Consider the following 13425-nt stretch of genomic DNA (forward strand, 5'->3'; position numbering starts at 1 on the left):
GCCCCTGGTTCTGGACTCACCCAACATTGGGAACATTACATCTAGCTTGTCCAGTCCTTTTATAATTTTATATGTTTCTATAAGATACCCCCTCATCCTTCTAAACTCCAGTGAATACTAGCCTAATCTTATCAATCTTTCCTCATATTACAGTCCCGGCATCCCAAGGATCAATTTCGTGAACCTATGCTGCACTGCCTCAATCACAAGGATGTCCTTCCTCATATTAGGAGACCAAAACTGTACGCAATACTCCAGATGTGGTCTTACCAGATCTGCAGAAGAACCTCTCTACTCCTATACTCTCTACTCCAATACTTTTCTGCTATTTTATGTTAGCATGATTGTTCATCTAAATTCAGGACTCTATTCCAGCGTTCTCCCATTTGGCTTGATCACCCTAGCCCAAAGAACAATTCCTTCTTGAATATATGTAATGATTTAGCTTCAAATTCCAATACAACATTAAACTAATAGGTGCTGGTGAATTTTCTATTGCGCCAAGACCTCACTGAAGAATTCCTGTTCAAGCGGTAACTTCTTCACACAAAGGGTGGTGGGTGTATGGATCGAGCTGCCCGAGGAGGTAGTTGAAGCACGGACTATCCCAACAATTAAGAAACAGTTGGACAGGTACATGGATAGGACAGGTTTCGAAGGATATGGACCAAATGCGGGAAGGTGGGACTAGTGTAACTGGGACACATTGGCCGGTGTGTGCAAGTTGGCCGAAGGGCCTGTTTCCACGCTGTATTAGAAAACCAGTCTAAAACTCAAAATGGACATTCTTAAAGCATCTGATAGAAATAATGAGGGGTATATATTGATAGATCCACTCTGATTAACTGATGTGAGAAATTAAATTAATTTGGCAGAGGTGGAAGGCAATATTGGATGCAGAGAGTAGACAGAAAATGCTGGAGAAACTCAGCGGGTGAGGCAGCATCTATTGATGGTCTCTCCATCGATGCTGCCTCACCCGCTGAGTTTCTCTGGCATTTTTTGTCTACTTTCGATTTTTCCAGCATCTGCAGTTCCTTCTTAAACATAGGATGCAGAGAGATAGTTTTCACTTTCACTTGAAAAAGCTCTACTCAATTTTGAATTGATAGCTAAATGTCATCTATATGTTTCCTACTTTAGGCTTGGAATTAACATTGAGAGCATTGAGGTCAGATTGAAAATTGCATTGGCACATAGATGGAATTGAAAGTACAGCTACCAATGCATTTTCATCCGAAACGTCACCTATTCCGTTTTCTCTTGAGATGCTGCCTAACCTGTGGAGTTACTCCAGTATTATGTGTCTACATTTAACATTTTCAAATGTTTATCTACTATTTATACTGATGTAAAATATGCAAGCAGCAACACAACAAGAGATTTGGATACATTGGATCCTTTTTAATCAATCCTTCTTGAGGAAAGTTATTGAAACAAGAATGCATGATTTACAGGAAAAACTAATCTTTAATAGTCTCATAATAGGGACGACAGATGGCACAATGGGCTAAGTGTTCGGCTGGCAACCGGAAGGTAGCCGGTTCGAATCCCGCTTGGAGTGCATACTGTCGTTGTGTCCTTGGGCAAGACACTTCACCCACCTTTGCCTGTGTGTGAATGTGTGTGAATGTGTGTGAGTGATTGGTGGTGGTCGGAGGGGCCGTAGGCGCAGATTGGCAGCCACGCTTCCGTCAGTCTGCCCCAGGGCAGCTGTGGCTACAGAAGTAGCTTACCACCACCGAGTGTGACTGAGGAGTGAATGAATAATGCGATGTAAAGCGCCTTGAGTATTAGAAAGGCGCTATATAAATCCCATCCATTATTATTATGCCAGCATTATATTCATTTGCTGTCCTTATTCTCAGGTATATGTTTTGTAAAAATTTGTATGTTATTATTCAGTGGAAATAAGAGAGAAACTACCTTAAGTTCTGAAATATTGTACAACACTTATTCAACAATTACAGTCAACAACCAACTCCAGATGTGAAAAATTATACAATAGTTATAAGACTTTTACAGTCAACATCTAACTATCCGAAATATTTTATTCCATTTCAATAGATGATGTTAAGAGGGATGTTGTGTTCGTCATCGATGGATCTGAAAATGTTAGACCATTCTTTGCCGCAATTCAAAAATTCATCGTGAGAATGGTCAACAGCCTTGACATTGGAAGTGACAAAGTCAGAGTAGGGTTGGTTCAGTACAGCGAAGATCCCAGAGCCCAATTCTACCTAAACAGCTACACGACAAAAAGAGATCTGGTGGATGTGATAAATAACCTCAGCCAAGCTGGAGGGCAAATTGCCAACACTGGGAAAGCACTGGAGTACGTCATGCAGAACCTCTTCACTAGAAATACTGGGAGCAGATTGAAGGAAGGAGTGCCCCAGTTCTTGATCCTCATCACTGCCAGCAGGTCGGCCGATGATGTTGGTCAGGCAGCCCTGACACTGAAAGAGGCCGGGGTAGCACCCTTCAGCATTGGCTCAGGAGACGCAGATGAAAATGAACTGCTGCAGATTTCACTGTCCCCGAGACATAACTTCAGGGTGGATGACCTACAGAACATAGAATTGCAGCAGTTCGAGGAGTCATTGAAACAGATGAGGATAACCGAGATCAAGAATATCTACACAACTGAGAAAAGAGGTGAGCGTGCCATTTCCAGTTTAAAGGAAAAATATCCGTGCGGCAAAGTGGTGTAGCTGGTAGAGTGGCTGCCTCCGTGTTAGATACCTCCGGTGTTGTCGGTGTGAGTCTGAAATTGTCTGCTTGTTTAATCACGAGAGTCTCCAACCATTTCAATAGTGATAAAGGGCCTGTCCCTCCAGCATGCGATTACATGCGTCTAGCGCGACCAAACGTGGTCGCTTGAGGCGTTCGGCCTCGCGGGGCCGGTCCCACTTCGAACCGCAGAGGCGTATGGAGTTGTGCGGGGCTGGTCCCGACATCTGGGCAGGAGGCGGGCCGACTAAATTTGGATGTCGCACGGCGTCGGGCGGTGACATCATCACGGCACGCTGGGCAGTGACGTCATCGCGCAACGCCACGCTCTAGGCGTACGCCGCCAAGACGCTGCGTACGAAGTCATGACGCTGCGTACGACGTTGAGACGCTGCGTACGCCCGTCGAGGCTGCGTACGCCCTCAATGCGTCTGCGGGCCGACAGGCCGTTGCCGCGCGGGATTTTGCCGCTTGGTCGCGCTGGACGCATGCAATCATATGCTGGTGGGACAGGCCCTTAAGGCTCTGATATTGCCACAGCTGTGCACTGTACAACTCTATAACACAATGTCCATGAAATGGCTTCCAATGAACCTTTCAAAAGCCATTGGAGTTTGATTACCTGGTAGGCAAGTGTCAACCTTGTTCTGTGATTTGTTGCATCTTTCCTCTCATCCTCAACCCACACCCTCCATTTTTTCACACTTCAACCTGAAGAACCAGACTCTTGTTATCTAACATGACCATGCCTTTCCTAATTTTTGCGACTCTATCATATCACCTCCTAATTCCTGGGAAAGTAGTCCTAGTCTGCCCCATCTTTGTCTGCTACTCAAGCCCAACAATCTAGGCAACATCCTGTTGACAAAATGTGCAGGAAGGAAAAGGCAGATGCCGGTTTAAACCGAAGAAAGACACAAAAAGCTGGAGAAACCCAGCTGGTCAGACAGCATCTCTGGAGAAAAGGAATAGATGATGTTTCATGTTGGGACACTTCTTCAGACTGAGGGAGGGTCTCGAACCGAAACGTCACCTAATCCTTTTCTCCGGAGATGCGGTCTGACCCGGTTGAGTTATTCCAGCTTTTTGTGTCTGTCCTCAATAACCTGTTGAAATTTTTCTCCAATCGCTCATGCCTAATCATGTTAAACCCATTATCAAATTATGCTCTGGTGGCTTCCATGGTATTTATTTGTCTTTCCAGGCTGTTGTTGAAACAGTAACTAAAGCAAGGAAATGGGTAGAAATATGACATTACAAAGGGAGAATGAGGGCCAGGGCAGTTTACTGTTCTGGATGTCAGATGTGGGAGGTCATGGAGTCTGAGTGCGCTCCAGACGTCCACATCTGCGCCAGGTGCGTCGAGATGGGGCTCCTAAGGGACCGTGTTAGGAACCTGGAGCAGCAGCTCGATGACCTCTGTCTGGTCAGGGAGAGCGAGGAGGTCATAGAGAGGAGTTATAGGGAGGTGGTCACTCCAAGACCATGGGAGGCAGACAACTGGGTCACAGTTAGGAAGGGCAATGGGCAGTGGCAGGGACTGGTGAGTACCCCGGTGCCTGTACACCTTGAAAATAAGTACTCATGTTTGAGTACGGTTGGGGGAGACAGCCTACCTGGGGGTAGCGACAGCGGCCAGGCCTCCGGCACAAAGACCGGTCCTGTTGCTCAGAAGGGTAAGGAAAAGAAGAGGAGGGCAATTGTAATAGGGGACTCTATAGTCAGGGGGTCGGATAGGCGATTCTGTGGATGCAGTCAGGAGACCCGGATGGTAGTTTGCCTCCCTGGTGCCAGGGTCAGGGATGTGTCTGAACGTGTCCAAGATATCCTGAAATGGGAGGGAGAGGAGCGTGAGGTTGTGGTACATATAGGTACCAACGACATAGGTAAAAAAAGAGAAGAGGTCCTGAAAGGAGAATTTAGGGAGTTAGGAAGAGAGTTAAGGAGAAGGACTGCAAAGGTAACAATCTCAGGATTACTGCCTGTGCCACGCGACAGTGAGAGTAGGAATGGAGCGAGGTGGAGAATAAATGCGTGAATGAGGGACTGGTGCAGTGGGTATGGATTCAAGTTTCTGGATCATTGGGACCTCTTTTGGGGAAGGTGCGAACTGTACAGAAAGGACGGGTTGCACTTGAACTCGAGGGGGACCAATATCCTGGCGGGGAGATTTGCAAAGGCTACTGGGGAGACTTTAAACTAGAACGTTTGGGGGGAGGGACTCAAATTGGGAAAGCTAGCAGTCAGTGTGTGAGGCAGGAGGCAGAGAATGGTAGCACTCTGACCCAAAATGTAGGGAAGAAAGAAGAAAAAGATAATAAACAGATAATAAGAGGGGGTGGGTTTCTTAAATGTGTATATTTTAATGCTAGGAGCATTGTAAGAAAGGTGGATAAACTTAGAGCCTGGATTGACACCTGGAAGTATGATGTTGTGGCGATCAGTGAAACATGGTTGCAGGAGGGCTGTGATTGGAAACTAAATATTCCAGGATTTCGTTGCTTCAGGTGTGATAGAATTGGAGGGGCAAGAGGTGGAGGTGTTGCATTGCTTATCAGGGAAGATATTACAGCAGTGCTTTGGCAGGATAGATTAGAGGGCTCGTCTAGGGAGGCTATTTGGGTGGAACTGAGAAATGGGAAAGGGGTAGCAACACTTATAGGGGTGTATTATAAACCGCCAAATGGGGAGCGAGAATTGGAAGAGCAAATATGTAAGGAGATTGCAGATATTAGTAGTAAGCACAAGGTAGTGATTGTGGGAGATTTCAATTTTCCACACATAGACTGGGAAACACATTCTGTAAATGGGCTGGATGGTTTGGAGTTTGTAAAATGTGTGCAGGATAGTTTTTTGCAGCAATACATAGAGATACCTACTAGAGAAGGGGCAGTGCTGGACCTCCTGTTAGGAAATGAGACAGGTCAGGTGGCAGAGGTATGCGTTGGGGATCAGTTCGGGTCCAGTGATCACAATACCATTAGTTTCAATATAATTATGGAGAGGGTCAGAACTGGACCTAGGGTTGAGATTTTTGATTGGAGAAAGGCTAACTTTGAGGAGATGCGAAAGGATTTAAAAGGAGTGAATTGGGACATTTTGTTTTATGGGAAAGATGTGGAAGAGAAATGGAGGACATTTAAAGGTGAAATGTTAAGAGTACAGAATATTTATGTCCCTGTTCGGTTGAAAGGAAATAGTAAAAATTGGAAAGAGCCATGGTTTTCAAGGGAAATTGGACACTTGGTTCGGAAAAAGAGAGAGATCTACAATAATTATAGGCAGCATGGAGTAAATGAGGTGCTTGAGGAGTATAAAGAATGTAAAAAGAATCTTAAGAAAGAAATTAGAAAAGCTAAAAGAAAATATGAGGTTGCTTTGGCAAGTAAGGTGAAAGTAAATCCAAAGGGTTTCTACAGCTATATTAATAGCAAAAGGATAACTAGGGATAAAATTGGTCCATTAGAGAGTCAGAGTGGACAGCTATCTGCAGAGCCAAAAGAGATGGGGGAGATATTGAACAATTTCTTTTCTTCGGTATTCACCAAGGAGAAGGATATTGAATTATGTGAGGTAAGGGAAACAAGTAGAGTAGCTATGGAAACTATGAAATTCAAAGAAGAGGAAGTACTGACACTTTAAAAAAATATAAAAGTGTATAAGTCTCCAGGTCCGGACAGGATATTCCCTAGGACATTGAGGGAAGTTAGTGTAGAAATAGCAGGGGCTATGACAGAAATATTTCAAATGTCATTAGAAACGGGAATAGTGCCGGAGGATTGGCGTACTGCGTATGTTGTTTCATTGTTTAAAAAGGGGTCTAAGAGTAAACCTAGCAATTATAGACCTGTTAGTTTGACGTCAGTGGTGGGCAAATTAATGGAAAGGATACTTAGAGATAATATATATAAGCATCTGGATAAACAGGGTCTGATTAGGAACAGTCAACATGGATTTGTGCCTGGAAGGTCATGTTTGACTAATCTTCTTGAATTTTATGAAGAGGTTACTCGGGAAATTGATGAGGGTAAAGCAGTGGATGTTGTATATATGGACTTCAGTAAGGCCTTTGACAAGGTTCCTCATGGAAGGTTGGTTAAGATGGTTCAATTGTTGGGTATTAATGGTGGAGTAGCAAGATGGATTCAACAGTGGCTGAATGGGAGATGCCAGAGAGTAATGGTAGATGGCTGTTTGTCAGGTTGGAGGCCAGTGACTAGTGGGGTGCCACAGGGATCTGTGTTGGGTCCACTGTTGTTTGTCATGTACATCAATGATCTGGATGATGGTGTGGTAAATTGGATTAGTAAGTATGCAGATGATACGAAGATAGGTGGTGTTGTGGATAATGAAGTAGATTTTCAAAGTCTACAGAGAGATCTATGCCAGTTGGAAGAGTGGGCTGAAAGATGGCAGATGGAGTTTAATGCTGATAAGTGTGAGGAGCTACATCTTGGCAGAACAAATCAAAATAGGACGTACATGGTAAATGGTAGGGAATTGAGGAATGCAGTTGAACAGAGGGATCTAGGAATAACTGTGCACAGTTCCCTGAAGGTGGAATCTCATGTAGATAGGGTGGTAAAGAAAACTTTTGGTGTGCTGGCCTTTATAAATCAGAGCATTGAGTATAGAAGTTGGGATGTAATGTTAAAATTGTACAAGGCATTGGTGAGGCCAATTCTGGAGTATGTTGTACAATTTTGGTCGCTTAATTATAGGAAGGATGTCAACAAAATAGAGAGAGTACAGAGGAGATTTACTAGAATGTTGCCTGGGTTTCAGCAACTAAGTTACAGAGAAAGGTTGAACAAGTTAGGTCTTTATTCTTTGGAGCGCAGAAGGTTAAGGGGGGACTTGATAGAGGTCTTTAAAATGATGAGAGGGATAGACAGAGTTGACGTGGATAAGCTTTTCCCGCTGAGAGTAGGGAAGATTCAAACAAGAGGACATGACTTGAGAATTAAGGGACAGAAGTTTAGGGGTAACATGAAGGGGAACTTCTTTACTCAGAGAGTGGTAGCTGTGTGGAATGAGCTTCCAGTGAAGGTGGTGGAGGCAGGTTCGATTTTATCATTTAAAAATAAATTGGATAGTTATATGGACGGGAAAGGAATGGAGGGTTATGGTCTGAGTGCAGGTAGATGGGACTAGGGGAGAATACGTGTTCAGCACGGACTAGAAGGGCCGAGATGGCCTGTTTCCGTGCTGTAATTGTTATATGGTTATATGGTTATATAATACAAATGTGATGGGCAAATTGCCTTGCTGTTAATAATTTAATTTTTTAATTAATTTCCATTATCTGTTTCCTGCAGGTGCTGTTCAGAGGGATATTGTGTTCCTCATCGATGGATCTGAAAATGTCAGACCAGTCTTTCCCGCAATTCAAAGATTCATCTCGAGTGTGGTCAACAGCCTTGACATTGGAAGTGACAAAGTCAGAGTAGGGTTGGTTCAGTACAGCGAAGATCCCAGAGCCCAATTCTCACTAAACAGCCACACGACAAAAAGAGATCTGTTGGATGCAGTAAATAACCTCAGGCAAGCAGGAGGGCAAATTGCCAACACTGGGAAAGCACTGGAGTACGTCACGCAGAACATCTTCACTAGAAATGCTGGGAGCAGATTGGAGGAAGGAGTGCCCCAGTTCTTGATCCTCATCACTGCCAGCAGGTCGGCCGATGATGTTGGTCAGGCAGCCCTGGCACTGAAAGAGGCCGGGGTAGCACCCTTCAGCATTGGCTCAGGAGACGCAGATGAAAGTCAACTGCTGCAGATTTCACTCTCCCCGAGATATAACTTCAGGGTGGATGACCTGCAGAACGTGGATTTGCAGCAGCTGGAGAGGCCCTTGAAACACATGAGGATAACCGAGATCAAGAATATCTACACAACTGAGAAAAGAGGTGAGTGTGCCATTTCCAGTTTAAAGGAAAAATATCAGAGCAGCAAGGTAGTGTAGCTGGTAGAGAGGCTGCGTCTGTGTCAGATACTTTGAATGCTGTCGGTGTGGAGTTTGCATGTACTCCCTGCGACCATGTGGGTTTCTCCGAGTGCTCCCATTTGCTCCCGCATCCTAATCTCACATGTAGATGCATTGGCCTCTGTAAATTTTCCCTTTGGTATGAGCGTTGTGGTTTGGGTCGGCTGAAGGGTAGGTTTCCCTGCTGTATTTTTCAAACTATCAATCTATATTTACACTGCAACATTTAAAGATGCTGGAAACTATCAGCACGTCAGGTAAAATTTGCCTTGAAGGAGCAAAGATTGATGGATCTGGAATGAAATCCTACAACAGACTTCTTCCCTGTAACAACCAAAGATTATAGAGCAGAGCAAGGTGCGCCACTCTGCGAAAAAAGCGTAGTATGACATGGGTATGACATGACGCCATTTTATTGAGCTGCAATTTACAATATTAATAAAATTTACAATAATATTAACTAAATATGTGAAGTGATGGATGCTATATAAAACACTGTTCCCTACAACACTGATTACACCAAAGGTGGAATCTCATGTAGATAGGGTGGTAAAGAAAGCTTTTGGTGTGCTGGCCTTTATAAATCAGAGCATTGAGTATAGAAGCTGGGATGTAATGTTAAAATTGTACAAGGATTGGTGAGGCCAATTCTGGAGTATGGTGTACAATTTTGGTCGCCTAATTATAGGAAGGATGTCAACAAAATAGAGAGAGTACAGAGGAGATTTACTAGAATGTTGCCTGGGTTTCAGCAACTAAGTTACAGAGAAACGTTAAATAAGTTAGGGCTTTATTCATTGGAGCGCAGAAGGTTAAGGGGGGACTTGATAAGAGGTCTTTAAAATGATGAGGGATAGACAGAGTTGGTGTGGATAAGCTTTTCCCACTGAGAGTAGGGAAGATTCAAACAAGGGGACATGACTTGAGAATTAAGGGACAGAAGTTTAGGGGTAACATGAGGGGGAACTTCTTTACTCAGAGAGTGGTAGCTGTGTGGAATGAGCTTCCAGTGGAGGTGGTGGAGGCAGGTTCGATTTTATCATTTAAAAATAAATTGGATAGTTATATGGACGGGAAAGGAATGGAGGGTTATGGTCTGAGTGCAGGTAGATGGGACTAGGGGAGAATACGTGTTCAGCACGGACTAGAAGGGCCGAGATGGCCTGTTTCCGTGCTGTAATTGTTATATGGTTATATGGTTATATAATACAAATGTGATGGGCAAATTGCCTTGCTGTTAATAATTTAATTTTTAAATTAATTTCCATTATCTGTTTCCTGCAGGTGCTGTTCAGAGGGATATTGTGTTCCTCATCGATGGATCTGAAAATGTCAGACCAGTCTTTCCCGCAATTCAAAGATTCATCTCGAGTGTGGTCAACAGCCTTGACATTGGAAGTGACAAAGTCAGAGTAGGGTTGGTTCAGTACAGCGAAGATCCCAGAGCCCAATTCTCACTAAACAGCCACACGACAAAAAGAGATCTGTTGGATGCAGTAAATAACCTCAGGCAAGCAGGAGGGCAAATTGCCAACACTGGGAAAGCACTGGAGTACGTCACGCAGAACATCTTCACTAGAAATGCTGGGAGCAGATTGGAGGAAGGAGTGCCCCAGTTCTTGATCCTCATCACTGCCAGCAGGTCGGCCGATGATGTTGGTCAGGCAGCCCAGGCACTGAAAGAGGCCGGGGTAGCACCCTTCAGCATTGGCTCAGGAGACGCAGATGAAAATGAACTGCTGCAGATTTCACTGTCCCCGAGATATAACTTCAGGGTGGATGACCTGCAGAACGTGGATTTGCAGCTGCTGGAGAGGCCCTTGAAACACATGAGGATAACCGAGATCAAGAATATCTACACAACTGAGAAAAGAGGTGAGTGCCATTTCCAGTTTAAAGGAAAAATATCAGAGCAGAAAGGTAGTGTAGCTGGTAGAGAGGCTGCGTCTGTGTCAGATACTTTGAATGCTGTCGGTGTGGAGTTTGCATGTACTCCCTGCGACCATGTGGGTTTCTCCGAGTGCTCCCATTTGCTCCCGCATCCTAATCTCACATGTAGATGCATTGGCCTCTGTAAATTTCCCCTTTGGTATGAGCGTTGTGGTTTGAGTCGGCTGAAGGGTAGGTTTCCCTGCTGTATTTTTCAAACTATCAATCTATATTTACACTGCAACATTTAAAGATGCTGGAAACTATCAGCACGTCAGGTAAAATTTGCCTTGAAGGAGCAAAGATTGATGGATCTGGAATGAAATCCTACAACAGACTTCTTCCCTGTAACAACCAAAGATTATAGAGCAGAGCAAGATGCGCCACTCTGCGAAAAAAGCGTAGTATGACATGGGTATGACATGACGCCATTTTATTGAGCTGCAATTTACAATATTAATAACATTTACAATAATATTAACTAAATATGTGAAGTGATGGATGCTATATAAAATACTGTTTCCTACAACACTGATTACACCAAAGTTGATTGAGCGGATCAATCTTTGGAACGTATTACACCAAAGATACTAGAGGAGCATTGCCCGCTGCCTCGGGAGCGCTGACCGCAGGCAGACGCTTGAGGCTCTCCCGCCGAACAGAGAGCGTGGTGCCGGCCACCTCCATCTGGTATCGGGGGGACCGAGAATCAGTCCTGGATCAACTCAGGAGTGGAGGAAACGTCCTCTTCCCCCAAAGATACTAGAGGAGCCTCTAGTATCTTTGCTCTTCCCTGCGACCTGATGTAAGAGCAGATTGTATAATTGTGGAGTCCGTCCCCGCTACCAAAGATGTCGCGTTTGGCATAAACAAATGGCGGCCGTGACGTTCCGTTACGTTCTACACACGTCAGTCCATTAGATTTTGGAGGAGTGGTCTATCTTGCTCCTCTAGGATCTTTGGTAACAACTGATGTCCGACATCTATCATAGAAGCTACATTTCAAGTCTGTCGTTCATATTGAATTGAATAGAATTGAATTGAATTGCATACTTTATTGAAACATGTGACAAGTCACAGTGAAATTCTTTGCTTGTATACCCAAGGTATGCAAATAGTCGCCACTTAAAGGGCACTTACAAAGTTACAAAGTGTCCCATGCCAGGTCTTCCCTGTTCTCCCCCCCACCATCGGAACACGTAACATGCCACATAATAAGGTTAACCTTTGGACACCAGGTATCCAGACCCTCTAACGGCTCTTGAAATGCTCATTAGAGACATTTCCACTGTTATAGGATCATTGATTTTTATACAGCAATGCGGAAACACTGGAGTCAACAATAACATGCCTCAATAAAGATCAGATAATGTGAGAGTGCCATTCCCAGTTTAAAGTGTGTATGCATCGCAAAGCAAAATTCACTGAAATAAAATAAAAATCTGTTGGAAACTTTGAGCAGGTCACATAATATTTGCAGAAGGAGAAATAGCTACTTTCTCAGGTCTGAAATTGTCTGCTTGTTGAAAATTTCTAGTCTCTAGAGTCTCCAAACATTTGAATAGTGATAAGGCTCTGATATTGCCACATGTCCAACTCTATGCGCTGTGCACTGTCCAACTCTATGGCACAATGTCCATGAGATGGCTTCCAATGAACCTTTCAAAACCCATTGGAGAGTCTGAATACCTGGTAGGCAAGGGTCTACTTTGTTCTGTGGCTTGCTGCATAAACATCCACCCTCTCATCCTCAACCCACACCCTCTGTGTTTACACACTTCAACCTGGAGAACCAGACTCTTGCTATCTAACAACCATGCCTTTCCTAATCTTGCTGACTCTGCAATGTCAACTCCTAGTCTCTTCAGCTCCATTGAACAAAGTCCAAGCTTGCCCCATCTTTGTCTACTGCTCCAGCCCACCAAGCCAGACAATATCCTGTTGAAACAATTCTCCAATGTTGGAAAAACAATTAAAGCAAGGAAGTATGAAATCCCAAAGCGATAACATAGATGTGATCAGCAAATTGACGTGTAAGGGATTTAATTTTTTTATTAATTTCTATTAATTTCCTGCAGGTGCTGTTCAGAGGGATATTGTATTCCTCATCGATGGATCTGAAAATGTCCGACCAATCTTTCCCGCAATTCAAAGATTCATCTTGAGTGTGGTCAACAGCCTTGACATTGGAAGTGACGACGTCAGAGTAGGGTTGGTTCAGTACAGCGAAGATCCCAGAGTCAACTTCTACCTAAACAGCCACACGACAAAAAGAGATCTGGTGGATGTGGTAAATAACCTCAGGCAAGCAGGAGGGCAAATTGCCAACACTGGGAAAGCACTGGAGTACGTCACGCAGAACATGTTCACTAAATCTGCTTCGAGCAGATTGGAGGAAGGAGTGCCCCAGTTCTTGATCCTCATCACTGCCAGCAGGTCGGCTGATGATGTTGGTCAGGCAGCCCTGGCACTGAAAGAGGCCGGGGTAGCACCCATCAGCATTGGCTCAGGAGACGCAGATGAAAATGAACTGCTGCAGATTTCACTGTCCGCGAGATATAACTTCAAGGTGGATGACCTGCAAGAATTGAATTTGCAGCAGCTGCAAAGGTCATTGAAACAGATGGGGCTATCTGAGATCAAGAATATCTACACAACTGAGAAAAGAGGTGAGAGTGCCAGTTCCAGTTTAAAGGAAAAATATCCGTGCGGTAAAGTGGTGTAGCTGGTAGAGTGGCTGCCTCCGTGTTAGATACCTCGGATGTTGTCGGTGTGGA

The 13425-nt window shown here is 44.3% G+C and overlaps 1 protein-coding gene across 1 annotated transcript in view; it reads left to right on the forward strand.

Annotated features, from left to right (window-relative positions):
* The window catches only part of LOC116974988 (collagen alpha-3(VI) chain-like), a 158709-nt gene that overhangs the window by 46978 nt on the left and 98306 nt on the right, over positions 1 to 13425 (forward strand). Inside the window, exons 8-11 of the mRNA XM_033023629.1 lie at positions 2068 to 2658; positions 8052 to 8642; positions 10004 to 10594; positions 12727 to 13317. Coding sequence (XP_032879520.1) covers positions 2068 to 2658; positions 8052 to 8642; positions 10004 to 10594; positions 12727 to 13317 — 2364 coding nt within the window. The remainder of the gene's footprint in view (positions 1 to 2067; positions 2659 to 8051; positions 8643 to 10003; positions 10595 to 12726; positions 13318 to 13425) is intronic.

Source organism: Amblyraja radiata, chromosome 7, assembly GCF_010909765.2.
Source record: "Amblyraja radiata isolate CabotCenter1 chromosome 7, sAmbRad1.1.pri, whole genome shotgun sequence".
Classification (NCBI taxonomy): Eukaryota; Metazoa; Chordata; class Chondrichthyes; order Rajiformes; family Rajidae; genus Amblyraja; species Amblyraja radiata.